The following is a 27,345-nucleotide window of genomic DNA, read 5'->3' as shown; positions in this document are numbered from 1 at the left end:
GTCAATCCTAGTTAATAGTTAAATTTAAAAGGCATGTATTTTATTTATTGATTTTATTTATTTCGAAAAAACACTTGGTTTTAAAATAGATTTTTATTCGCATTCGGCGATTTGTTTAATTTCTATTAAATACACATGGTAGTCCTAACGACTAACCATTGATTTGTTAAAATATATGTAATTTGTCAGTTTGATTCATTGTTAATTCTTCAGTGTTAGTATATATCGTTTTTTGCATTGTCGATTGCTGATATGGTTGGTTTTGGCTTCAAATCATCTATTGATTTGTATCTCCTGGCCTGTGCACAGAGGTTTTAAATCATACATCAGTTATATCAGTTACAAAATATTATATAATTAAGACGAGCCTGCTGCTTTCGTTACTAAAGGTCGAAACTATGATTACAATTAGATACAACTCTACGCGCTAGCCCTAGAATTAGATGTACAATAAATAAAATATATATATGACCAAACGTACTCTAAATATACAATATCTCTAAAAATCGAAGCTGCAATTGAGTGATTTTGCTGCGTTTTGGAATGTTTTCTGGCAGCCCTACAAAAATTGCTATTTTGAGCCTAGAATCTAAGTGTTTTTGTTCGACAATTTGGCCGCTAATACAGTGTAACGAAATGGCACTCCTCTACTCCGATGGCATCTTCTTGTGCACCTGCCCGGCGCGTAAAGAGGTCCTCATGGGGTCGCTGCGGTTCGGCATCTTGTCCCGGAGCTTCTGCTCATGGACATACAGGAGCAGTCCGACGTCCCGGTGACCAGCCTGCCAGGCGATCTTGAAAGCTGTGCTGTTATCCTGGAAATGGAAATGAAGTTGCAATTATTAGTAAGATGAACCGAGGAACATGGTATCCTGACACTCACCACATCAGTTATTAAAGAATCACAATCCGGATGTAACAGAAGGTGCTTTATAACATCCACTTGTCCGTGCTCGGCGGCGCACATTAGGGCAGTACTGCCATCCTCGTCCTGGATATTGACATCCGCTCCGGCTTCCAGGAGCACACTGACCATGTCAGCATTACCATGCGATACAGCGAGCATCAAAGCGGTCTGGCAGTGCTGTGAATGCGAAGGAAAAGGAAGGGTAGGGTTAGTAGGGGGAAGTACGGAGAGGGGTCAGTGGGCTACTTCCGGCTTGGGCCATTTTTGGGGGGCCCTTACCTACCTTCGTGGCGCGCAAGTTGACGTCGGCCATCTTGAAGAGTCGCTGGACGACTGTTCGATGGGAGGGCTGCTTCAGCTTGGCCAGGGACACCATCATCACGCATGTGTATCCGGCTTTATTCGTCAAGTTTACGTCGCAAACTTTGGAATCCAGCAGAATGGATACAACATCGAAATTGGCATGCGAAACGGCATAGTGCATGGCTGTATTTCCCTAAAAAATAAAAAGTTTATTAAAAAAAGAGATCATACACTATCTGATTATAAGCCTTACATTTTTGTCAGATAGGTTCACACAATACTCGAGCATTGGGACGGAAAGAGACTCAAAGTAGTCCAAATAATCCTCCACTTCACGGGGATCCGCTCCCAGTGTGCTGGAGATCTTAAACCAATGATCCTGGATGATGTTCTTGGCTGGCTTGAGGCTCAACGAGGAAATGGGCTTGGCGCCCAGTTTCTTCAGCAACGAATCATTTATGGCTTTAAGAGAGGCCTTCAGTTCCTTGGGCAGCTCAGTTCTTGAACAGGATAATGGACAGTTATTGGATGAGGATTTAAAAACAGAGAATGTCAACTCACTTCTGCCTTGGCTCCGAGTCCGCTTGGGCCAATTGGTGGAGCTGGGCCTTGGTGGCCGGTCGTTCAATCACCGTCACCTGGGAGCCCTCGCTCTGACTAGACTTGAGTGGCGTGCTGGACTTTTTACGGGCCCCCTGGGATATCTGGACATCTATGGGTGGACTGGCCGAATCGCTGGACGTGCTCAGCAACGGATCTTGGTCGGGGGACTCGGACTTGGCGGTGCCCGAAGATGTCATCAGTGGTGCTGGTGATGCATCCCGCGACCAGCTTATACTGACCCTCTTCTCCTCCCGTACAATCAACTCGTCGTCACCGATTTGGCTGAGGTCCAGCGATTCCTTTTGCGGCTGACTGATGAAGCTCTGGGACTCTGCCATGGGATCTGCTGTCTGGAAACTGGACACACTAGGCGGCTTCTCCTGCAGGGTGCTAAAAATAAAGAAATTATTAATATGGTTTTTATGAAGTTCTTTTATGGAGGTAAGAGTCTATGGTAGGATAACGCACGTTAGCAGCAAAGCCGAGCATCCGCTGACCAGCAGCGGATAGCACGTGAAACTGCTCAGGCTGGAAAACATTGGCACCACCATGCGGAAAACCAAAATTCAAAGAAACCAACAGAAGAGTGAAGAAGCGACAGAAACGCGATTCTGGCAAAACAGAAATCAAAACTCGACTGAAGGTCAAGACACTGATTTCGCATTAACTGGGCCCAGACCCCACTGCGCAAAAGCATGCTTTCGGTTCGGGTCTAAACTGAAATGCTTTTTGCGAAACTTGGCTAAGTTGGTTTCTGGGACAGTGGGCCAAATTCTATTTTCTCACCTCATTTTTGCCTTTCGCTCCACCTGTGGACTGGGCGTGGGGGATGGAGTGGCCAGAGTGTAGGTGTTCTGGCGCTTGAACTCCCGCCTTTGGGGACTGGGACTGGTGAGGTGCTTGGGCCGTGGAATCCGCGAATCCGCCGACACGGAGCGGCGTCCTGCTACCGGGGTTGTGGAGCTAGCCTTGGAGAAGTCTTTGGCCAGTTCCTGGATGGCCTCCTTGCAGGAATCACAGTAGTTGGCCGCACAGGCTATCGAAATGTGCGGCTTGACGATGTCGCCGCAACCTACATCCCGCTTCCGGACCTCCTCCGTGTTGCAAGCAGAGTGGGTGGTGGTGGGTGGCTTGACCGGTTCTGGCTCCTCAGCCTTATCCGTATTGCTGGATGCATGGCGAGTGGTGGGACGTGGCACAGACTCGGCCACCTGCTCTCCCTTCGTGTGACTCCGGCTCAGGCGCTGCAGTCCTTTAGTATCCGTTGTCCGTGACATCTGCTCGGTAACGCACTGAATCCCCGTGTTCTGCTGCTGGGGACTAACCTGAGCTCCCATGGAGCGTACTGCGGTGGCGGCGGTCTGACTTCCAGCACTGTGCACCAGCGGCACGGATGTCTGACATCCTATTGTCTTCCTCACAACGGAGAGAGCTTCATTCTCGCCCAAACTGAAGGTGTTGCTCCTGCCGGGCATTTGTGGGGCTGCTGGCTTCGCCTTCTGCGGAAGAGTTTCCTGAGCACTACACTTGGCGCACAGCTCAGCGTCCACGCTGTCCTCGGAGCTGCCCACACTGCGTACATCCGGCTTGCAACTGGTGAAGTTTTCTCTGGTGGCCGGTTTGGCAGACACGCCCACATTGTACGTCTGCTTGGGTCTCTCCTGCTGGGTCTGTACACCGTAATCGCGCTGTTCGCGTTTCGGAACATACATCTGAGTTCCCACCGTGATGAGTTTTCTTTGCTTCACCTTCTCTGCCTGGAGAAGAGCCTGCTCCACCTTCTTCTCCATTTCCTTCTTGGAGTAGACTACTTCGAAAGGCTGAGTTCCAGCATCCCGGGTGACTGGTGCGAAGCCAGATTTTACATCTCTGGTGGCAGGCGGTTGTACCTGGGTGGACACATCTCGCCGAACAACACTCGGGGAGGGTGAGGCAGAGGTGGATGTACTGCGTATCCGTGCGCCAAGGCTTTCGAGCGAAACTGGACTGATCCTTTGTGGAGTAAACTGTATGGGAGAGGCGGTTTTTATACCCGGACTGGGCGGTGAGGGTGTCTGTCGTTGGCCACGGAGTAAATCCTCGTTTTTCCGTAAGAGTTGCTGCTTTTCAGCTCTCAGGGAAGTTAGCTCGCGCTGTTGATTGGAGAATAATTTTTTATTACTAATAGGAACTCGGTAACTCACTTCTAACTTACCTCCATATCTGGTATGACTTTGACTTGCGCTTCCAGGTCCTTCAATCGTTTCAGACTCAAGGCCATTTGCTCGCGTATCTGGAACAGAGCTTCGGCATCCTTTGATGGATGTCCCGCGTCGGAGATGACTGGAGATTGCAACGAACTGTTTCCGCTGATGGAAGCATTTTCCGGCTGGTCCTTGGGGGTAGAACCAGAGGTGGGGGTGCTGGCCAAAAGATGGTGGCGTCTGGGTGGAGGTGGCGGCGGTGTGGCTGCAACAGCAGCATTCGGTGACTCCAACTGCTCTACTGGTGACTTGGCATTGGCTGCCACCGCGGCTTGGACATAGCTTTCGTATTGCACTTCGGCCGGGCTGGGGCGCTGTTGCAACGGCAGTGTCTTGGAGCGCATAAAGGGGCTACTCGGTGAACTATTGGGGGATCGATTTTTCGCCAAGCAGTAATCTGGAAATAAAAATGACATGCAGAGGATCAGAAAGATTAAGAAATGCAGGGGGATTACAGTCCCTTCTAACTACCGAAGATTATTTGCAGGGAGGACATGATTGTTTACCCTAAACGACTGATCCTGCATTCCATGAAATCGAAATCATAAAATGCTCAAGCTAATACCTAAGTCACTGATAAAAACGACTTCGTTCTTTGGCAAACTAATTTTTATAACAAATTTTGTCTATGCTAGTCTACGTGAAGCAAAACCTAAACTAAAATTTTCTTGCCTGTATGTGTGATTATGAACAAATGACCGAAGAAGATAAGAAACCTGGGACATTATTCAATATTAGTTTTTGTTTATCACTGTGACACACAAACCAACAAGCAAACATACGGGTTAGATTTCCATAAGCCACAAGGCTGTTGTGGTCTTTTATTTAACTGCATGTATGTATTTCTATTAACACAAAAGTTAAATTTAATTTATGGCCAGATGGTTGGGCTGGCCAGCTATTTTTGTCCCTGCATTTGTCCAATATTCCTCATACGCACTGTACGCCCCCCAAAAAACAGCAAAACAAAATTTGTTAGTCATCTCGGGGCTGTCAGCCTTGCCAAGTATTTTGGTGGCTGTTGCCGCCCACTTTCTAGCCATTACTTAAATTCAGTGTGCAATGAACTTTCCTTTAAAAATAATTTGGCTGTTTTTTCCTAAAATGCACTGGAAAAATTGGAAGCAAAAGTTTGAACTAATAAAAAGGTTTTGAAAAAAAGTTAAAGCTTAAATATAAAACCAAAAAAGAAGGATACTTAGATGCTTTCTTTTTAATTATTAAAGAACTTATTTTCTAACCAATTTTCCCCAATTTTCTTGTTAGTTTTCGCCGTTGTTTTTAAGCATTTGATGCCAAATTATCTCAAAGTATTCTAACCAAGTCTGAGGGAGAGGTTTTTTTTAAAAGAAAGCGGGGCGGTCGACGCGTGATGCTGGGTAGCATTGACCGAGCCATAATTAATCAGTTTTTATGGCCCAACTAATTAGCAAAGAACCAAGTCAAAAACTGAATAGAGTTCTAGCCTCCTTAAGCTAATGAACCTACAATCGCTCCACCAGCTCGTCGGCGAACCGGGCTTGTTGTCCGACTTCGGTTTGAAGCCCCTCTTGACCAAACGACGACGCCTCTGGGGCAGAGCATCATCCGCCGAGTAAAACATCGCAGCTGTTGCACTTATTTTTGTTATTGTCTATTATTGATTTGTTCAGTTGATTTCGGTTGGTTAGAGCAAAAGCATAGCACTGCACTTGGCTGCCTTTATGGGCCAAGGCATTAGACACTGCACTTGGCCGTTGTCTGTTTGTTATTCGCAAGGCCAGAAGCTAGATTTATTTTCGGTTCTTATCATAGCCAGTGCTAATTAAAGCGTGTTGGGTTATAAACAATATTGAATTATTTTATTTGCGAGCTATCGAAGCAAAATGTAGACAGATCAAAGCAAAAACTCATCACATGTTATCTGCGGCACACAGTGGCTTCCAAAAAAAACAGGCACATCTGTAACTCACTTCGTAGAAGTTCATGTTTTAGTTTTCGTAGAATCGTTGGCATTTTTTTAATTTCGAATTTTGTTTATTTTAAATGTGATTTAAAGAATTTTAAATAGTTGATGGTTTCGTGAATTTATTAGAGTATTTTATTGTGTCATTGATTTGTGCTGTTTTTCATCATTTTTTATGTTTTCTCGGCTGCTTGTCACATATTTTTTATATTTTTCGAATTAAGAATTTTTTGTCGCGTATTATTTAGTTGATTCGTTTAAAATAGTTCGTAATATTATTTGAATTATTATAGTTTGCAGCTGGAGAGACACATTTTTATGCTGTTCGTTCGAAAGTCGTCGACAAACTGCTCTCAGCCAATTTTTTTGTTTCGCTGGTTCATTCGACCATCATCATCGCCGGCAAAAACAATTTGAAGAGCGACGAAAAACCATTTAGCAGTAGAGATTTTCGTGTTATTATTTAACCCAACTCTTGTGCAAAAGGCGTGTACAACAACTAGCCACAAAAAAAATAGAAACCAATTGGGCTGAGAGCCCGAGAGTAGAAAGAGACACTCCGGCGATAACGCTCAGCAAATACAAATTAAATAATCAAAATAAAAAACGGGCACTAAAAAAAGCAACGACAAAAGTAGGCAATATTTTTGTTGAGTGTGTGCGTTTTCCGATAAGCTAAATGCAAAATTATTAACAAAAGCTGATAGCAATAATTTCAGTGACGTGGGCAAAATCAAGTCAAAAAGAATACAGACGTTTAAATGCCCTTTAAGGCTTTAAGGTTTAATATCCTAAAATAGGGGAGCTAAGGGCTTTAATTAAGATACTGTAGAAACATAGGGATATCTATTTTTATGAAATCTTAGTTACTAAAGTTGTAATACCTTATGAAAGAGTATTAAAAAAACCCATAGGATGTACGCTTCAGAGAGATCTCTGGCTTTTTCTTTGTTAATACTTTATGGACTATTTGATAGGCAAATAATATTGATTTTTGATTGTCTATTTGCACATCAATTTGCATTCAACGTTTGCTTGGCTTCGATACGGTTGATATTTCTGAGTCAAGGCCAAATCAAAACGAAGACGAAGACAAATTTGATTTATGGCCAACTTTGAATAAATCATCATTATCTCTAAGGCACATCCAATAACTTATCTTCTTTTTAAATTAATTAAAAAAAAGTTGGATAGTTTGATTGATTTAAATAAATTGAATTCTATAAACAAAAAACCTCTTACGTTGGCTGATTTAAGGATAGGCTGGGCCCGCAGTCTTGCGAATTTTGTATCTCAAGGTTTGCCAACTTTACACGCATTTTGGCATTCGTCTATTGTTAGAAAAACGATTTCTGGGCCCGACTAATGCCTTTTGGCAAAAGGAATGGTTTTCTTATAGCCATGTTCGATGTGATTTGCCAATTATTAATGGCCTGTTGCCTGACTATTACCAAGGAACTGGTCATTTAGCCATATATACACATTAATCAATGACATGTCCTCTGGGACCAAAAAAAAAAAGAAACAGAACTTGAAAGCGACAATTTGATTTGTTTATTTGCATTGAGTTTTTGTTTGATTTTTGCACACTTTATGGCAAATTTATGGCATCAACAAATACAAGAAAAACGAGATGGAGTAACCAACGATCGAGAGCAAAATTTGCATGCAAATTGAGCGCCAAATGCGCAATTCAAATTGATTTAAGATACGAACGCCTCAAGAATTGCCTTGAAGTTGCTTGCCCCATGCCGCATGGTGTATGTTGTTGCAACTACCAAAAAGGCAGCCAATTGAGTTTCAAATGCCAAAGATGCAAAGCACTCTGTATTCGTACGTATATTTATATCTGTATCTTTTGGAGTGGCTGAACTCTACTGAACTGTAACTGCAATACTAGCTTATTTGATTTTTTTTCTTTTCTAAAATGTTTAAGTCTATAATGGTTAAAACTTTATAGGTATGGAAATATCCTTTGATCTGACAGCACAGCTGCTAAGATAACTTCATAAAGACAATGGAATTAATTCTCTTAAATCTTAAAACATTTAGGAATTGTAAAGGAAAGACGTTCCTTTCTGAAGAGGTTGTTCAAAATTTATCAGTTGACTTTCCCTTTCCAATTGATTTAATACTTTTCCATTCCCTTATCTGCAAGAGCTATAAAACTATTAACGTATAATATTTATTTTATAGTTTTTTTAACTATAGCTTTCACTTTTCTTTCCACTGTGTGATTCTTCAATTGCCTTCTAAAAGTCTGCCTGAAATCTTTCACACTTTCTTGCGTAAAAATGTCACATGTGCCGCAGCAGCGCTAATTGCTAAGAAAAGAAAGCAAAAGTATCTGCCAAATCTATGAATCATCCTCCCCAGAGCCAGAAACTAATAAATTGAGCAATCTTTTCTTTCTATTTTTGGAGTTCTTTTTGTTGGAGACCTCTGTTTTCAACGCCCACTCACCTGTCACATCAAAGAATCGGTCCCACGTGCTGTTGCCAAAGCGATTATCGTTCCGGGTATCCTTCGAACCATATCCATTATTGAAACTCAAACTGAGTTTGTTGTTATTCCGATCCATGGACATGGAACCATTGTAGGGATTCTTTCGCCTTTTCACCGAGGTCCGCTCCAAAGTACGTTCAAAGTCGCTGCACACCTCGTCGAGGGCCTCATGGAGGAAGGCCCGTGTCTCCGGCGGACTGATCGCCGGGGCACGCCTTTGATAGACTCCGGCGTCACTCTCTACCCCGCCCCTCAGCGATGAGCAGGTGGAGGAGGCGGTGCCAAAGGGGGACTCCGAACGGGGCGGTATGCTGCCGTAAGTGAAGCGCGGCACGGACGACGATCGTGGTCGGTAGCAGGGAGTGGTGTTATACTGTGACGGTGACAGATTCGCTTGGTTTGGGGGGCGTGGCGAGTCCGGTTCGCTTTCATGTGCGGCCTGCATGCAAAATTAATAAAAGGTGACGAGTTAATTACAGATTCGGATGATCAAAGGGGACCTCACAGTAGCATTTGGAAGGAATATGTACAGAATCAATTAGATTAGATTTTGTGGATCAAGTTTGAAGAGCATTCAGAACATACCTCTGTTAGCTTGCCTTCGACGCGCGTCTCCGCCTGCCAGTCGCCCCCAAAGAGGCTCTCGAATCCCAGCATGAACTCCATGGACTTGCGGGAACGCCGACGATCCCTGCGCCGCTGCTCCTCCTCGCTGGGCTTGGCCTGGGCCAGGGCCTCGCAGTAGCGCACAAAGTCCAGGTCGATGTGGTAGCCATAGGGGCAGCAGCTGCAACTGCGCACCGAGCGACTCATGGTCGCTGGGGTCGCGGAGGAGGAGGCACCGCCACTGCCGCCGCCAGACGATGGACGAGCTGGAAGAGAGACAAACAAAAAACGATTCAGTATCTTGTGGTTTCTAAATGACACTGCCAAGGTCACTTGAGCAGTCGATTCTTGGTATTAGCCAGACAGTCAGATATTCGGATGAAAACAAAAAGAATGTATGTATGTGTATCTCCCTGTGCATCGCAGACGAAGTCGCCACCACCTGCCCTCCATCAAACACGTTTCGTGTGGGGATTTAGTAATCGGAGCACCAACGGCATCCAAGCAGGTACAAAAACGTAGTTCTAGGAATGCCGGTGTATCCGTGAGATAAATTCGTGCCTTATTTATGCCTAATTGCGCCTTATAATAACTAATTTTCGGTTCATTTAGATAAACCACTTATGGCCAGGTGGATGAATCATAACGAGCATTTCATGTAGTCCCCGGGGGCTGTTTCGAGATATTTACAATTGGAGATAGCTGCGGCATTGATGGCAACGATTTTGCAATCGTGTAATACAATAATTAAATAATGATTGGAAATAATTAGCCGTAATAGCCATTAGAGCGCCTAACCAGGGACATAATACAATTTAAACGAACTTAAAAGCGTAAAGCAAACACCGACAGTGTTTTGTTTAATTAATTTATTTGCATTCATCATCTTAAAGCTTTTTCCTGTTCTTCACTCACTTTCTTGTGGCATTTTTGAGTCATGATAGAGCCACAGTACCCCCAGCCACAGTAGATTCCACAGCATATTATTTTATGGTAACTCGATTTAGCACTTAAAGCATTTGAAATTCCTGCGCGTCGACCTCGGATTCTTCGACCAGCGATATGAAGGAATCCAAGAGCCGGGAAAATTTTTGGTAATAAATGGAGGTTGTGTGCCCGCAGCAAGCCTTCAGCCAACTGGTCGGGAAAATAACAAATACTCGCTATATTCATCATGCAGCAAATTGGAACCGATAAGATAGGAGGCATTTAGCCATTTAGCCACGCTTATCAAATTCCCAAAGAGAGAAGTTAAATTAAGCTCTGCCCTGTCGCCATCTGTCGGAGAACTAACAAGAAAGGAAAACTAACTTCGGGCGGAGCCGAAGTTTATATACCCTTGCAGCTAAAACCGGATATATATCGCAAACATCGGATATAGTTAGCCGATTCTTATGAAATTTGGAACGTTAGATCAACTGACCAAAAATAGAATCTGTATTAAATTTCAGCTTTCTATCTTCAAAAAAACGAAAGTTGGGTCATTTCCGATCGTTCAGTTATATGGCAGCTATAGGATATAGTCGGCCGATCCTTATGAAATTTGGCATGTCGTAATGTTTTGCCAAAGATAGCTTTCGTGTCAAATTTGAACTCTCTAACTCTAAAAACACCAAAGTTATACCATTTCCGATCAATCAGTTATATGGCAGCTATAGGATATAGTCGGCCGATCCGGGCCGTTCCGACTTATATACTGCGTGCAAAGGAAAGAAGAGTGTGTGCAAAGTTTCAAGACGATAGCTTTAAAACTGAGAGAATAGTTCGCGTAGAAACAGACAGACGGACAGACAGACAGACGGACAGACGGACAGACGGACATGCTCATATCAACTCAGGAGGTGATCCTGATCAAGAATATATATACTTTATAGGGTCGGAGATGTCTCCTTCACTGCGTTGCACACTTTTGGACAAAATTATAATACCCTCTGCAAGGGTATAAAAATGCAGAAGAACTTTTTCAGTAAAATTAAAATAATAAAATTTTAATTATATTTATTATTCTTTCTTAAGGTTTCCATCAAACATTTTGAAGAATGCCTGGGAGTCGAGGTATAACTCACAAAGAAGTCAATATCTTTGCAAATAACTATTGGATTTTAAAGAGGAATGCCTTATACGAATGGTAGATAAATTCTTCATAAACATGCATCAAAATTTAGGGAGAAAATATTTTCCAAATTTTCTGAAGAAGTCCCTGCCAAAATCTGCAATAGCATGGAAGGACAATATAACACCCAGCATGGGCCATATCTTTTTCAATAACTATCCAATTTTTAAGAGGAATAGCCTAGACGAATAGAAGATATAAACGATTTTAGTCCATAATCCAGCAACGGTTTTTTTCTATTTTTTTTCTGTGATCCGAGTTATATTATTGAAGCTTCTCTGTCTTTTAAACTGCATCATCTGCTCTTTTCACTTTTCATTCATTCATGAATTCGAATGAAAAGTGTGGGTAGAAAAACGATTCGCTTTTAAGGTGGGCGTGTCGATATTGTGAAAGTGTTGGCGCTGCACTACACGGCGTATACGTATTGGACCGTTTCGAGTGGCAGCATATTGATGAGTTCGAGTGGCCGTTATTAGCAGGCGGCTCCATGGCCACGGCCAAAGTTGTTCACTGGCTTAATTATCATGATCCTCACCCCCACACACGCACTAAGTATATGACCACAGACACATTTAATCACTCGAGAAACCAAAGACAAATTTGGCATCGATTGTGGATTTGGCGAAGAGTGTGGGTGTGCCAAGAATGTGGCTCCCCTAATGGCAACTAATTGAGGGGTTAACCATAAAACATATAATTATTTTTAAACGTTAACTTTCACGTGTAAATGCTGAAGGGTTAAACCTTTAGTTGGTGAGTTTACAACTCAATTTACACACGATATGCCGGGCCAAATAAGGGCGCCTACATAATCACATAAATCGTACTCTGCACCCGACTCACATAAAAATTAAGAAATTAACTCGACTTGAATTACGATCAAGCATGAGTGGGGCACGTATCCGTGTCTCCTCCGAGTCTCCCTGCCTCTGAATGATTTCCAAGCATCATTATCATGATCGTTTCCATGTTGATCAGACTTCTTGTAAATGACTACACTTTCGGCGTAGGCGTTTTGTTCGGTGAATTCTGCAGAAAAGCTGACCGGCATACAAAATGAGCTCGACTTGTGAATGAAATTCGAACAACAAATGGTTTTCCAAAAAGCGAAGATTGTATGCACTTTAAATACCTAAAAATATAGTCGACAAAGAAAAGACAAATCTTAGTTAAACTATTGAGTATTTTTGCAGACTCGACAAATCGAAAACTGGTTATTCAACTGTCAGGTTTTGGACTCACATGTGGTAGGCGGTATTTTATTTTATTTTACTTTATTTGTGGCTCTGGCCACTGCAGCTGTGGCAGCTAATGAAGCTAACGGTCCCAAGTGCTGCTGCCACAGCCACAAATTACCGTAAAGCGCAAAAATTTAATTATGCAAAACACGTGCAATGCTGTTCGATCTAATTGCATGCCCCAGCTCACTCGACAGCTAAGAGGAAAAAAAAAATGCCATCGCCAAAAATAAAATAAGTGAATAATGGGTATATTAGCCATAATCAAGAGACACTAACTATAGTTATTTAATGAATAGTGATTTGTTTTAATAACTTAACATGTTCCAAATATCGTAATAATTAAATGAGTTAGAGGCTTGGATATTTTTTTAAAGGAAGTGATATGAGATTTTTGAATTAATAATACCTGGTACTCGATAAAATGTCTATAACTTCTCAAAAATAGTTCAGTTACTATGGATTTCTAGTATGGATGTTATATCAACCTCATAATATCAGAACGATTTCCTAGATAGTCGTAACTTCCTGAGTTTTTCTTTTCATTTCTTTCCATTTTTTTAAGTGCTCCCCAGACGCAATTCATCCTATTTATGACCAAATTTTAATTACCCAATTAAAGTCGTCCCTTTTAGTGGGCTCCTTGGTTTATGGTTTCTTGGCTTTAATGATTTTCAACGTGTCATAAACTTTTTCATTTTTGAAACACATCGTGTGTGGCTAATGAGTTGAAATCGTGGCCCCGCCAGCTGACATTTACATTTCCCAATTTAATTGCTTCAATTAACGCCGAAAGCCCACAAAAAACGGCTGAAACATGACCTACCAAAACCGGCCACGCCCACTGCCCACTGCCACATAAACTGTCAACTCACATCCGCTATTCATAAATTGGCAACAGAAGAAAAATAAACGACCCGACATTTGATTTGATAGCGAGGAAAATATTTGTATTTAAGCCCGAAACCAGTTTTGATTTTTGGCTTAATTAAAAGTCTAAAAAGTAGTGGCAGCTGGAGGTGTTACGGGTTACGGGTATTGGCCAAAACTGATTTCCATAAAGGAGTCGAGAAATATTTTCTTGAATGGCGAGTGGGACGAAGGCTTAAGGTTTTGGACAAGTTTTGTGGCGAAAATGTGCGTTGGGGCGCCGCTGTGACAAATTTGCCTTTTCGGCCAGGTTAAGTGTATTGTTAACACTGCATGTGTGAAGTGAGAGACTGAAAGAGAGAGAGAGGGGTGAGGGAGCTGGGATTTTGTGGGTGTTGGCCCGGCTTTTTGCGGATCTGTGCGGGCGTCAAGTTGACCCACATCTGGTATCTGCAGTCGTTTGTAGAATGTCAGTCATGTGGGCCTGAGACACGTTTCTATATTTTTATAGCCATGGCCCACGCCGTGTGTTTCAGCTTTAGTTTACTTACCATTTTCCTCAATGAAGGCGCGTTGACTCCGCAAAACCAGCGACCTGAAACAACACAACCATTTTTATTATTGTTGGGGAAATTGGCACAAATAAAGACAACAAAGATAAAATATCTTAAGCAAAGAAAACAACCGGCAATTGCGAAAGAGCTGGGAAATAAATAGAAAGAGCTTTGTCCAACACAATTGTTGGTATTTGTCTTTGCTATCAGAATTTTAAAAATAAATCAATGCAACGCACAGCCCAGAATGCGACAAATACCCAGAAGATACACATGAGATACAGATACGGATATACATAGATATGGGCAGAGATACTTGCCACACTTGCCAGCGGCTAGAAATTATAATAAAATATATCAAACTGTCAGCGTTTTGAGTTCTTGTTGTCGCCCCCTTTGTTTGGTATTTGGAAACACACTTTGAAAATTACATTTGGAGTATGCGTGCGCCACAAAATCCCCAATAATCTTCACGGATGGCTCTCGTCCACACCATCATCCGGAGAATACCACACCCCCTTCCTCCAGATCCCCACAAGAAACTCATTAGTGAACTTTGCCGCCCTGATCCTCCTATACACCCAGTCGATTTTCCTGGAAAACCATAACATGCGTGCTGCATTTTTCATTTTTCCACTTTGCTGGAAACGGAAACTGCAATTATTTATAATTTGTTTTGTACGATGAGTTTCGAAAATTTGGATGCAATTAGCCCGGCCATACCTGAGGCTTCACCTTAAAATTATTTTTGTTTGACTTGTTTAATTAATTGCCAGTCATGTTTTTGCTGAAAATTAACTTTAAAATATATTTCGCCAAGGTATCTAATTGAAAGCCGTCTGACAATTTGCTGCCATATTTTTCAGTCATTTTTCACGTTTCCATATTTTTTTTCCCAATTTGAAAATTTATGTAAAATGAAAATTTATGCGTCAACTGATTTATGTGGTTTTGCTGGTGATTTTGTTGTTGTTTGTGTTGCACGTTACATGAATGAAAAAGGCCTGACATGATCCCCCATCTCGGTGATGCCCCACAGTCCCCTTTCAACGGCGGCAAGTTGCATTCATGTGGAACGGTTGCGGCATCGCGTATTTTTGGATTGCAGACCAAATTAATATGCGTGTTTATGATTATGATACACGAAACTTGTTGTTTTTATGTTCTGCCTTCTAGGTTTTTTGTCTAGCCACAATTTGTTTCGGCTTTTCCTTGTTTACTTGCATCGTTGTCATAATTATAAATTGTGATAATTGGTTTCGGTTTGCTCATGGCTCATGACCAGAGGATGCACGGGTTATGGACATCTTCACATTGAGAAAGATATGTGTTTTGGCCAATACACAGATCTTCAAGAATGGAAAATAGACCCCGATTATTTTTGATAGCCATTTGATTCAAAAACCTTGTATCTTTTGAAAATTTGCCAATATTTTTAAATCTTTCGATCATAAACTCAAGATGCCCTGTTTTCTTTTCAATTTTCAAATATTCAATTGTTTGCGGAAAAATGCTTTTTATACGTCATTGTATTTTGCCAAAAAAAAAAAATATTTTCCTTCAAAAATCACTCAAAATAACATATAACAACAAGGCATAACTAATTTGTTGATTCCATTAGAGCCGAGCTTGGCCGGAAAGAGCACATTCATTTATTGATATTATCTCAATGCCACACAAAACAAGCACTCGATTCACACCTTTAACACCTCCATAATGGATAGAAAAACACTTCAACTCTTGGCCACCATAATCCCCCAATTCCCCACACAATTGGTGCGACTTCCTTCCCTTTCGGGGGAGTCTGTTGATATCACCGGATCGTTGATCGAATCGGGTTTAGGCTGGTAGGCCCATTATTTTTACCTCCAGAAGCGCTTGACTGCTTCCTGTTCGGTGGGCGTCAGGTGGGTTATCTTTTCGGCAAACTTTGACTCATCGTAGTCGTAAAAGGGGCACCCCGAGTCGAAATCGGGCGGCGGGGGCAGTATCATATCGCTGAGGTGTCGACTCATGCCACTGCATACGCTATTTCTTAATGGGCTTTTAGTCGATGGCTTTCGCGGTTTTGGTCTGGCCTTTAATTAGCATTTGGCTTGTCTTGTCTATTCTATTTTGATTTTATTTTTAAGCTGATGGAAATTCTATGGCGAAATTAATTAACTCCGATGGCGACAGACAAAAACTTTCTTGCCATGGCAACTAAAATCGTCCCGCGAAGCACTTTTCATTGCCACAGTTGCACTTTTTAGTTAGTTTTTAGTTTTTTTAGCTTCTAGCTGAGTCATTTTTTTTTAGATTTAGTTCGTACTTCGTGTCTCAGTTTATTTTTTGTCACCGGTTTCCGCTGTAAAAACGCTCCGCGCTCGAAAATCGCTCGAATCGAACTAAACTGAATGCGCCGGGTGGAAAAAAAACTTCACGAACTGAACGGCCTGAACTTTATGCTTCGTCTTTGAGTGTGTGGTCGGCCCGAGTATCTGTGTGATTGTGTGAGACTCACATGTAGTCGTCTGTATCTTTTCTGTTTGTTTTTGTTATTCGTTTATACATTTTTTTATTGTTTGCTGACGATCGTAAAAGAACTTTGGCTGCCGCCAAACCGATCGGACAACCCCCAAACACACAAAACACAATGCCAAGTGTATCTTTGTTGCTCTTGGCCTCCGGGGCTAAGCTCGAACGAGAGAGCTATCGATACGATAATTAATAAATATAAGTAAGTGACTGCTAAGCAGCACAACACAATACATAAATAAAAAAATAAAAGCCAAAAACCAGTTCGTAACAAGTCCGCTTCAGAAAACACCCAAACAAGCCAATTCCCAATCGCCCGATAAGCAAACTTACACCTAGCACTGTATCTATGTATCTTTGTATCTCTGGCAGCGGAAGCATTTGCCATGATTGATGAAGTTAGAAAGGTGTCGCCCTGTCCTGGCTTTTTGATCTTTCATCCTCAGGCCTCATTAAATCACACAGAAGCCGCCACAGTCGAGAAATAGAGTTGCTTCATCTCGAAATGGAAAGAAAAACAAGTCATTAACCTAAACTAATTAACGTTGACAACAACTTTTATAAATTTTACATGCTTTACTCCATAAAGTTATTTAATATTTCAACTTCCCAGGTTTGAAAACTGCCAAAAAAAAAATACCAGTAGTTGAACATTCTCAGCGGGCTACAGCGGATTGAATTATTACAGACTCTTAGATTTTTCAGATAAATTCCATTATTGTGGGAACGAGTGGGCTTTTTGGAGAGACTTTATAGCCTTTGGCAAATAGAAATCGATTGGGTGTGACGCATAAATAATTGCAGCAATTTATTTTCACATTAAATCACTGAGAGAGAATCCACTAACGCATAATTAAAAACCGTGAAAACCACTGGCTAAAAAACATAAAACTTGTTTAATAATTCCTCGGTATGAATTCGACAGAAACGGAAACCGGCTCACTTAGCTCCATGTAGACTCCTCTGGTTTAGAGCCCCGCGACACTTTTTATAGAAAAAATATTTATTTCTAGCCGGACAGCTCATAGAGCATGAAATTCGTTAGCTCTCGGCTTATTATTGCTCCGAAAACCTAATACAATATTCATAAAGTTCCGCAGAAAACAAAACAAAGACTCAAGCTAATTAACATAAATTTCAAAATCAAAGCTCGAGGGAAATACTAATTATGAAATAAAACGATCATTTCATGGACTGCCACTTGTCGACCACTTTGGGTTCAATAGACGATCGATCCGACGACTGATAGGCGTCTTTGACATTTCCCATAGTTGCTCTATAAGGCGGCAATTGTGTAAATAATTAACAATTGATAGTTGTGGGGCCACAAAAAGCAAACATTCAATTAAGCTGGCAAACATTTTGATCAGAGGCTGGTAAGTGCATTTGTGCACATTATTTAATGGCACGAGGTAGATGCAATTATAGGAAAGGTTTGTATATCTTTATACTTTTTTTTCCTACAAAGGTTAGGTCTATTAAAATACAAGACCTTCCATATAATATCTATAAGCTTAGCCTCTTGGAAACCAATTTTTTACATGATAATCCCAGAGCTTAACGGTGTCTCTTCGGTACAACAAATTGATGTATGACTTTTTAACAAAAAGCCTTTTAATATTATTTTATGCCACCTAAACCTGTAATGTTTTTGTATATGAGTATTTTTAATAACATACAAAAGTGTAAAGTTACAAAGTAAATTCCTGAAAAAAAAAAACAACTTTCACCCCAAAAAGCCCATTGATTTCATTTTAATGATAACCCCTTGAGGTTGTCTATTTTTGTGAAGCTTCTCGCTTTGTGGCACGAGTGCTATTCAATGTTGCATGTTGCCTGTGGCACGGTAAATAGATCTAAAGTGCCGTACTTGCATGACATGCAGCTTGACACATTGTGTGGCGAGTGTGTGAGTGAGTGCGTGCTGAGAGTGTTATCTTATCGTCGAGCTGTCAGAGTGTGCGAGTGCGTCAGAGCCGGCAATATTTTTATTTATATTTATTACATTTTCAGGGAAAAGTGAGCCACGGCGGAAAGGGGCTCCCACATTGGGAAATTGACATGTTGGCGTCTCTAGTTGTAGTTTATATTGGATTCATATCCGGTACTTTAAGGAAGTTAAATTACAAGTACCGGGTATCATATTGCCTGCGTGATCTAGTAAGATATCAGGGAAAAGGCTAAGGATACTTCTAAGTGATTAATAGATTGCTTTGAGAATAAAACATAACAACCCGTCCCCTGCTTCCTTTTTAAGTGCTTTTAATAGCTTTTACCCCCTTTACTTCTATTTTAACCCGTCAAGTCATTTGATATTCTTTTCCCAAAGCTTCATTAATGTGATTGAGTTGTTTTCCAACAAAATATATTTTCCCAGCTGTTTATAAACATGGCTAAAGTGTAAAAATCATGTCTCCATCTCCACTGGCGCATTGTTCCTTCTTTTCGAGACTTTTTTTGGGTCATTTCAATCAACACCTGTCATCCCGGCCGCATCTCATGCGTTGGCGTTGTCTATACAGTCTAGAGAGTCAACAGTCTAGAGCTGAGGTGGTGGGGTCTGGGGCTAAAACTCACACGACTGTTGAAAATCAATTAAAAGAAATTGTTGGCCACAAGGCACAAAAAACCGTTCTTCTCGGATCTGGGCATCGACACTTTCGCTACAACAACCGACAAAAAAATGGGCAAAAAAGGTAACAACACGATATTTTTTGCATATCGATAAACGGTCTATGGCGTTTATAATTTATGCGATTTGGCGCAGTTTACGACAGGCTAACAAATTTTTGCAGCAGCCGCCCCATGTGGCCGGGCGGTCGGTCCAGGCGGCAGCGAAAAGATACAAGATGCAAGCGCAAGATACAAAACGCCGCCAGGGGCAAGCCATCAAGGCCAGCGATGGAGCTTGAGCCCGGGAGATTGGACGATTGGTTTAGGAGGGGCATACACATTTATATAGATAGATAGACTTATATAGTGAATATATAAGGGGTGCTGGGAGTGCAAGAGATGAAGTCTTATGACTGCCAAAAGCCATGAGGCATGAGGCGCATAATCGAAAACAGAATTGCGGTGAACGCGTGCTCTTTGGAGCCTGACGTCAAAAGTTGTAAATTATGATATAGCATGTTATAGCCATGAAGCCGACTATAGCGCCAATGCATTGGACGGGTTGGGGGGTCCGTAAATATAGTATTTGAGTTAATTGCCAACGCTTGTAATCGTTAGGCGAAAAAGGTGATCGCCATTGAAGATCATCATCACCCACAATCTACATACTGGCAGTTGAAATGGCAGTACACTGAGCCAAAAAACACACAAGTTTAAAAAATGTAGCTTTTTTATACACTGTCTTAAGCAGTCTCTCTGAAAATTAAAGGATTATAAACCCAAATAAAAGCCTTCATGTCTCAAAGTTCTTCATGTCTAAGTACTGATTAGACTGCTGACTCCTCTTACAAAAATACTATTTATAAAAAGTGTCAATCCCCTACCAATTTTTCTCCGTGAAAACTATAAAATTCATCCGTCGATTTATCAACCATCTTAATGCAATTTCAATGCCTTCAATAGTGAGGTTATCGTACGTATCTTGACTGTAAATCAAGACAGACTGCTACATTGCATCACTCAAAAAATATTTCTCCACCGGACAACAAAACACATTTTAACGATCAACTATTAATGAGAGAAAAGCTTTGCGGGGGAATCGCTAGAGAGAGAGCCAAGTCAGTGACAGATTTTGAGATTTGAGCTTGACATTTGGCTGGCAGTTTCGCCAATTGGCGATTTTGTTGTTATGGAGCTCACCATCGGGGCGTATACGCAATTTGCATACGATAAGCTACAAAACGACTTGAACTGATGACGACAATGTCAGTTGAATGAATGTACCCCGCCTCCAAATTGGATAAATACATTGTTATATGATTAAATTTCATCAGTAAGTTAATTAATAAATGGAAACAAAACGATCTCTAACTGGATAAATTAATTTTGTTGCCTGGAAACAGTTGGATACTTATTCCCAAACATTAATCATTGTTAAAGCATTTGCGAAAATTGAAAACAAAAATCTTAGCAAACCCTAAATTATGTATGAACACATGGGGGCATGTTAAAAACTTGACACCACCACCACTTCCCTGTCTCTATTGCAGTTGGCTTGTGGCGGCTTTATAGCTCTACCGCCAATTAATAAAAATGAACGCTTTATGTTACATACCCTAGCAGAGGGTATTATAACTTATAAAGGTTAGATATTCTTGATCAGGATCATTTCCTTCTGTCTATTTTAACGCGAACTAGTCTTTCAATTTAAAAGCAATCTATTCATATTATTTCGAACTGGTAGGATACTTAAGCTCCTATAGGAATCGGTCAACTATATCCAATGTAAAAACTGTAAGCTTTAAAAATGTAAGCATTTATTACTCTTAAGCGAGCCAAGAAGCCGAATAGTAATGAAGAGTAAACTTTAAGAGGTAGTACAAGAGGTAAAGAGGCTTTATTTTTTTACCTATTCAGGAAAATATTAAAAAATTATTAATTAAGAAATATCGCCCTCCTCCTCGATTCTCATAGGTTGCAAGTAGGCAGGCTCGAAGAATAGGGAAATTAATTTTTTTTTTTGTGTGAATTTTGATAGTGAAATTCCAATGTCCAACTATATCCTATATTATCCTACAACAAAAACAGCCACTTAACTATAAGGGTAAATAAACTTCGGCGTCGTGCAAATTAAGCTTTTCTTTCTTGTTTCCATTGATTTCCCCTATGGCGGCGGGGGGATTTAACTTCCACTCCGATCTGGGCGTATCGTGTTTCGTAATTGAATTGCAATTGGCAATAGGTATGTGCGGCGGTGAAAGTAAATGGCAGACATCGAGGCAATCAGATATTGCAAATATATGCCGACCACTTTACGGTCAAATCGTGAGCACATAAACAAAAATTTTAAATCAGTTTCTATGTTAAGCCCCGAATTCCCGGTTCAAATTGCGCATTTGGCCGCGGGCTTAGGTGGAACAGGTGGAGGAGGAAGACTTCTAATGAATTTATGCAAATATTTGGAGACCAGAAACGCAAAAAAGGTGACAACATTTTCGATACTACGATACGGCTTCGTTAGAAGTGGCCATTTGTTTAAGGTTTTTGTGTGTCATATGCTAACGAGTCGAAGCATAAATAGAATTCGAAAATTGATATTCGATATGTGGTTGAAAAGGGGGCGAATCGAATGGAATGCTGATGACAGTTCGAGGGATGGCCAATAAATTGGCGTGTCCCCTTGCCATTTTTTACACAAATCACAGTTTTATGGACCCTCGAGGGTATCAAGTTTCCGTCATTATTAGCCCACTTGACCGCAACAATGGAAGACCATCAACCATCAACTTCATCTACAATGGAAATTAAGTAATTTTATGGTATGTACTTTAACACTTCAAGTCCAAATGCCCCAGAGCATAATGATTCGCCAAAGTTTAACCTTCTGAGAGGGGTACCAGCTCCACTGAAGTGGTGGCAACATTATAACAAAAATATAATTGGACCTCAGAGACACACACTCTTCACCCGACTCACAGGCATGGCTCAGACAATTGTCCAGCTCCGAGCGGAAGCTATTGGCAAGGCTGAGTGCTGATTTCATTCATCATTATAAAAAATAACTCAAACAAAAACAAAAAGCGAAACAAAGTAAAATTACTTGCCATTTGCAAACAAACAAGCCTCGGGTCTGGACGCTTTTTGCATTTGTAATGATCTTGTGACTTACTTTTTAGTCAAATCAGACGAGTGAGGAATAAGTCAAAAGCTGGCAAGTCGATGATGATTTGTTGCCAGAACATTTTGGCAAAACAATTCGGCCGGGCTTTCTCACAAAATATCTAAATTCAACAGGTGCAGAGTCAAAAAATACATTTTTTAACTTGAAAATGCATACAAAAGAATGAAACTGAACTGGGAAAGAGAATAATTTCAGTAATTGGATATTTTTGAGGATTTTTAAGACGACTAATGAAGACTCTTTTTGGTATTCATAAGAATAATGTATGTAAGATGAAGAAATAAGCCTAAAAATAATGAAAATCTTGGAACTAATACAAAACTATATTTTCGAACCTGAGATTTTGGCCTTTGGTCATCCCTTAAGAATGAAAAACTTAATAAATTTTCCAAAAATTCAAAACATTTTGAAGAATTTTTTTATAGTTTTCAGAGTACCGAAAGTGCCAATAGTTTAAACCAAAAATCCGCATAAATCAAAAAAGGCTCAAAGGCTCAGATTACGAAAACTGCAAGCCCAAGACGTTTGTATCTCTGCCTCTTTCTCCGCTTGATTCTTATATATATTTTTTGTGTGTAGTTTTCTTTATGACGATAAAACCGGCTGGCATAATAACAGAGAAGAGACGAGACCAGAACCCAGGTCCCTGCACGACGGCGCAAATAACTTTGCAGCGTGACTGGGATGAAATGCCAAGCCACACACAGCTCAGCTCCTCACTGCGAAGCTCACAAAAAAACTAAAAACCAAGGGGAAAAAATATCCAAAAAGCTGGCGAGGCATCTTCCACGAGACTCCCAGCCAAACGCTGCGGCCAGTCGGCAAAATTCAAACAAATCGCTCAAACAATGCCACAAAAATGAGAAACGAAACGAAAACAAAAAAAATCCAAAGAAAATGAGAAACCAATTTTTTGTTTTTAGTTTTAAGGTTTTTTTTATTTTGTGACACGACTCGTGCAACTTTGTAGTCTAGGCGATGTTGTTATGGTTTTTATAGTTGTTGTAGATAATATTAGAAAACCCACAAAACGTTTTTTTTTTTGGCTGAGCTAAGCCGGGCTTAGATTTCATTTAATTGATTACAGCGAACGTGTATACTATAAGCTGGAAACGCTCGATTGGGTGGGCCATGGGAACGGGGCGTTTTTAAACGCCTGTGAATCGCAGCAGAAACGCATCAAATTTCTGCAACAGTGAAGTGAAGAAGTTTACTAACATAATTTTAAACTATGAGGAGGATATTGGGGGAAAAAATACACCTTAGCGTATTTATGAAATTAACATGATTAGGAAAAGTTTTTGAAATTTTAGGAATAGCCGAAATATTTCTTTTTAGAATAAGATCTAAGATTAAGAATTTTATGGCTTACATGAACTTGTCAAACCTGTCATATATTTTTAAACTTGACCATTCTTTAACCCACTGGTAATAAACTTTTATAAGCTACTGTGCCTGCACTGGCTTAAGCGTTTTAACCATATTTTGTTGTAATACTAGCATCTGTTGTTTGCTTTTGCTGCTACTGTTTTTGTAGCCTAGCCCCCTGCTCATAACTTGGCTAATGAGTGCCGCTAAAACAAAGCAAAAAACTGAACAACAACAAAACACATAAAAAAAAACTTGTTATTTTCTTGGCTTTTTTTTTAAGCTTTTGTGCAGTCACTGCAACTCGACTAGCGCTCAAATTTGTAAGCATTAAGTCTGAGGCTTTTTTGTGCGTCTATTTAAGTTTATTATTATGGCCTTTTTGCACTGTCGGACATTTATTGGCTGTCTTGTACTGAGTTTTGTGTAAAAGTGCGGTTTTCTTACTTTTTGCTACCCGCTTTTATTTGTTTGTTTATTTTATTAGCCAAGTTCATGTTGGCTGAGGGTCACAGCTGCACGCGAGGCGTGGCCAATGCTTTTTGAATGGCTCTTTCGATTCGGCTCTAACTGCATTTCCCAATCACTTTAAGCCTATTACGACCCGCAGCCAATCGATCTTGGGCATTGCAACTGTGGAGCTTATAAAAAATAAGATATTCCTGGCATCTGTACTCCGTCACTCGAACACTTGCCGTATTTCAGCGACAAATTGCCAAATAGCCTGGCCAATACCATAGATCTTTTGGCCATCAAAGCCAAGCCGCCAAAAGCACAATGGTCAGATAAATGCAAACTCAACCCATGCTGGACAGTAATAATAGTTTTCTATTGTTTTCATGATCGATAGCCGAATGGTATTCATAATTGTGTAACTTTTGGGTTTTTATTTGAAGCCAATAATCTATCAAAACATGAAAAGCCCATTGGAATTTTTATGGATAATTTTTACAGACTATCGATCGGTTAATATTTATTTAAATTTGAAAATGTTTAAACCTTATTAACTACCTAGGCGTAAAGTTTGTTGATAGAAAACCTATCGAATCAAGATTTCACCAAGTAGTTGCCTCCAATAACCCAGGGGGCCTTGATGGGCATCTTTTAACCCATTGTGACCCACTGTGTTTTTAGCCAGTTAGGCACGCGAGCTAACAAGCCAACTTCTGCCTACATCCGGCCAATAGTTTTCGTGCCTTGTTGTCTTGGGCTGCGCATTGGCTTCTACTGCCACTTGAAGTAAACATGCAACATTACGGCCCGTATTGTATTGGTAGAAAGGTACAAGTATCTGCAAGATACTTATTAAAACGCAATCAGCCCAGTCACAGGAAACAAACACGCACACACACTCTCTGAGACACACATTTTTGTTTTGAACAAGTCAACGCGCTGGTTTTGACCATAAATCGCAGTGGGGCCAAACCGCCTTCAAAACTATTTGCGGCATTTGTGTCAAACACGCGACCCAGTCTTCGCCAGTGGAAGACTTTGCCTTTGTCTGGAGTCTGCAATCTTCAGGCTTGGGGCTACGGGCTGCAGTCTACCTCTTCCCAGTGGCTAACAATCGGTGACAGCCCAGCCGCTTTTGGCCAGTTCCCCTGGCTATGGCCAAAACTGCCAAATGCACTAAATTGGCAACTGGCTTAGAAAGTCGATGGGGTGGCTGCTGCTGTTTCTGCTACTGAAGCAGTTCGAAAGAAAGTCAAAAAGACAGTTGATACACTTGAGGAAATAAGATAAAAACTAGATCTTTTATAAAAATAATCTATTTATTTAAAAAGTGTAATAAAACCAAACAATATTTGTGTGTCAATAATATACTTAATATTATTAATTATTCTTTCCAGTGTACTATATGACTTAAAAAACATAATAAACATAATAATTTTGTTAAGCCCTTTTTTTATATCATGTTCTGAAATGTACTTACATTATGTATACTTTTTGTGGCTCCTGCTATATTGCTGTTGCTGCAGTAATTGCTGATTGTTGAAGTTGTTGCTGATGTTGCTTTTGCTGTTGCTGCTGCTGATATTGTTGATGTTGCAATTTCCTTCCCCTTTTCGTCCACGAAGTTTAATTAGCAGCTGCAGGGCGAATCCCCAGTTGCATCAGGCTGGTGCAGCATCATTAGCTGGCTGATTGGCAAAACTCAGACTGCTCGTCGTCTTCGTCACCTTTTGGTTGAAAACGAGGTCTTTTTCCTATGGATTGCACTTTTTCAACGCTTGTCGTTGTCGTTTAACTTATCGTTGTTATTGTTAATGGCTACTATTGTTTTTGTTATTTTTGTTTACGCGAAAACGTTGCCAGTTGCATGTTAATTAAGTGCGCCTTGACTGCATTCGCCTCAGCCCAGCTCCACTCCGCTCCGCTCAGCTCAGCTTAGATACCGATGCCACATTGCTGTTGTGCCGCCGCTAAGGTTCAACCGTTTATTCATGCTTCATTTATGCAGAACATGCCTCTAATGGCTAACATTTGTTTTACGTCAAATTGATGAGCAGTTTCAAATATCTATTAAGGAAATTAAAGGCACGTTCATGACATGGACACTACAATAAAGGATACTGTCGATGAGTTATGGCTACAAGTCTGGTTCTCGGAATTTCAGGAATTTCTAAACAAAGGAGGGCCATAAAATTTGAATACTAAGACACCATAATCCCAAGGTTAGAACTGGCCTACAATCTCAAGCTATTCCCAAGCAACCCACACCAAAGCAACCGCACTAATAAACCAAATATCGTGGCCAAGAATTTTGCGTTGGCGTTGCAGCTGCCAAATAACTCCAACTGGCCAAAAGTCAAATGCCTTCTTTTTTGCCAGATTTTATTATTATCATATACCAAATGCGTGTTTTATTTTTTTTACTCGCTTTGAGATCACTTTATGGGTTGTTGGTCTTATAAAGCACTTTGGCAACCTGACGTGGGTTGACTTTTTAGTGCGAAATTGTTTCTCTTTAATGACTCCAAAGGCGGCTGGCTCTGGTCCGAGGTCCGGAAAACATTAAGGGGCATCTCTCGACTAATTTTTTTTTTAACAAGTCATTGCAGGTGCATTAAAACTGACAAAGTGAATGAGTGGCTGAGTGACGGGTTGACGGCTTGACGGCCAGACTGATGAAAGGCCTTAGAATTTCCATCTCCCGGGGATCCAGGAGTGAATTTTACAATTTTTTTTTCAAAAGTACATATGTCTGACGATGGCAGCAGGTTGTCTAATGCACTTTTAATGATTACACGGCTTAGATACTTTTCGTTTTGGCAGCAACTTGTTTTTGGTTTACTTCACGCACCTGTTGCACTGTTAACTGCTCTTTTAAAGGCAAAACAAAAGCAGCGGCCGCACAATTACAAGCGACAAAACGTTTTAATGGTCACAGCAAAAAACACCCGAAGCCGGATAATTTTTCGCATTTTCCCACACAAAACAAATACTTGGAAACTAACCACAATGCTGCCGCACGGAAATCGAAATCGGACAGCGATGCGATATTGTGGTGTTGCAAGCGACGCGTACGAACTGCAACTGCAGCATCAGCGATATTGCAGCTGCCACAAACCCCGATGCCGGCCAGATCTCTATCTTTCTCTCACTCTCACTTCAACTCTCTCTCTCTCCCTGGTGTTGGCCGCTTCCCTATTGCCAAGAATACAGTTCTAACCCGATTTGCATTGAAATTGTTTGGATAGGAATTCGAATCGCGTACCGAGTTCTCGTTGTTGTTCGCTGGCCGCACTGCTCCCAACTGAGCGCCAGGTGTGCTA

At 41.0% G+C, this 27,345-nt stretch overlaps 1 protein-coding gene and 1 long non-coding RNA gene across 10 annotated transcripts; one reads left to right on the top strand and one right to left on the bottom strand.

Annotated features, from left to right (window-relative positions):
* Positions 1-38: 38 nt before the first annotated feature.
* Positions 39-27,345, bottom strand: Kank (kank). Of its 9 annotated transcripts, none has more exons than XM_070277990.1 (12): positions 27,288-27,345; positions 25,503-26,089; positions 13,888-13,931; positions 9,092-9,378; positions 8,465-8,945; positions 4,008-4,453; positions 2,600-3,945; positions 1,772-2,203; positions 1,464-1,710; positions 1,191-1,403; positions 884-1,084; positions 39-815 (listed from the first exon to the last, which is right to left on the bottom strand). In XM_070277990.1, coding segments are annotated over exons 2-12 (3,867 nt in total). In that variant the 5' UTR covers positions 25,505-26,089; positions 27,288-27,345; the 3' UTR covers positions 39-647. The 9 variants fall into 9 exon arrangements, with proteins under 9 accessions (XP_070134091.1, XP_070134090.1, XP_043066148.1 ...); XM_070277989.1 differs by having other exon boundaries at positions 26,874-27,329; XM_043210213.2 differs by having other exon boundaries at positions 27,028-27,329.
* LOC138926134 (uncharacterized) lies at positions 22,142-23,035 on the top strand. The gene is made up of 3 exons (XR_011442494.1): positions 22,142-22,464; positions 22,627-22,724; positions 22,781-23,035. It is a non-coding gene; the product is annotated as an uncharacterized lncRNA (long non-coding RNA).

The sequence above is a fragment of the Drosophila bipectinata genome, chromosome 2R (assembly GCF_030179905.1).
Source record: "Drosophila bipectinata strain 14024-0381.07 chromosome 2R, DbipHiC1v2, whole genome shotgun sequence".
Taxonomy (NCBI): Eukaryota; Metazoa; Arthropoda; class Insecta; order Diptera; family Drosophilidae; genus Drosophila; species Drosophila bipectinata.
This window is presented reverse-complemented; position numbering and strand designations above follow the sequence as displayed.

What these genes read in the sequence shown, in the direction of transcription:
- Kank (XM_017252948.3), bottom strand. Translation starts at nt 15,905, where the DNA reads ATGAGTCGACACCTCAGCGATATGATACTGCCCCCGCCGCCCGATTTC. An exon ending in CCGATTCTTTGATGTGACAG is followed by an intron (nt 4,454 to 8,464) that starts GTGAGTGGGCGT and finishes TTTTATTTCCAG; the next exon opens with ATTACTGCTTGGCGAAAAAT. An exon ending in GACTCGGAGCCAAGGCAGAA is followed by an intron (nt 1,711 to 1,771) that starts GTGAGTTGACAT and finishes ATCCTGTTCAAG; the next exon opens with AACTGAGCTGCCCAAGGAAC.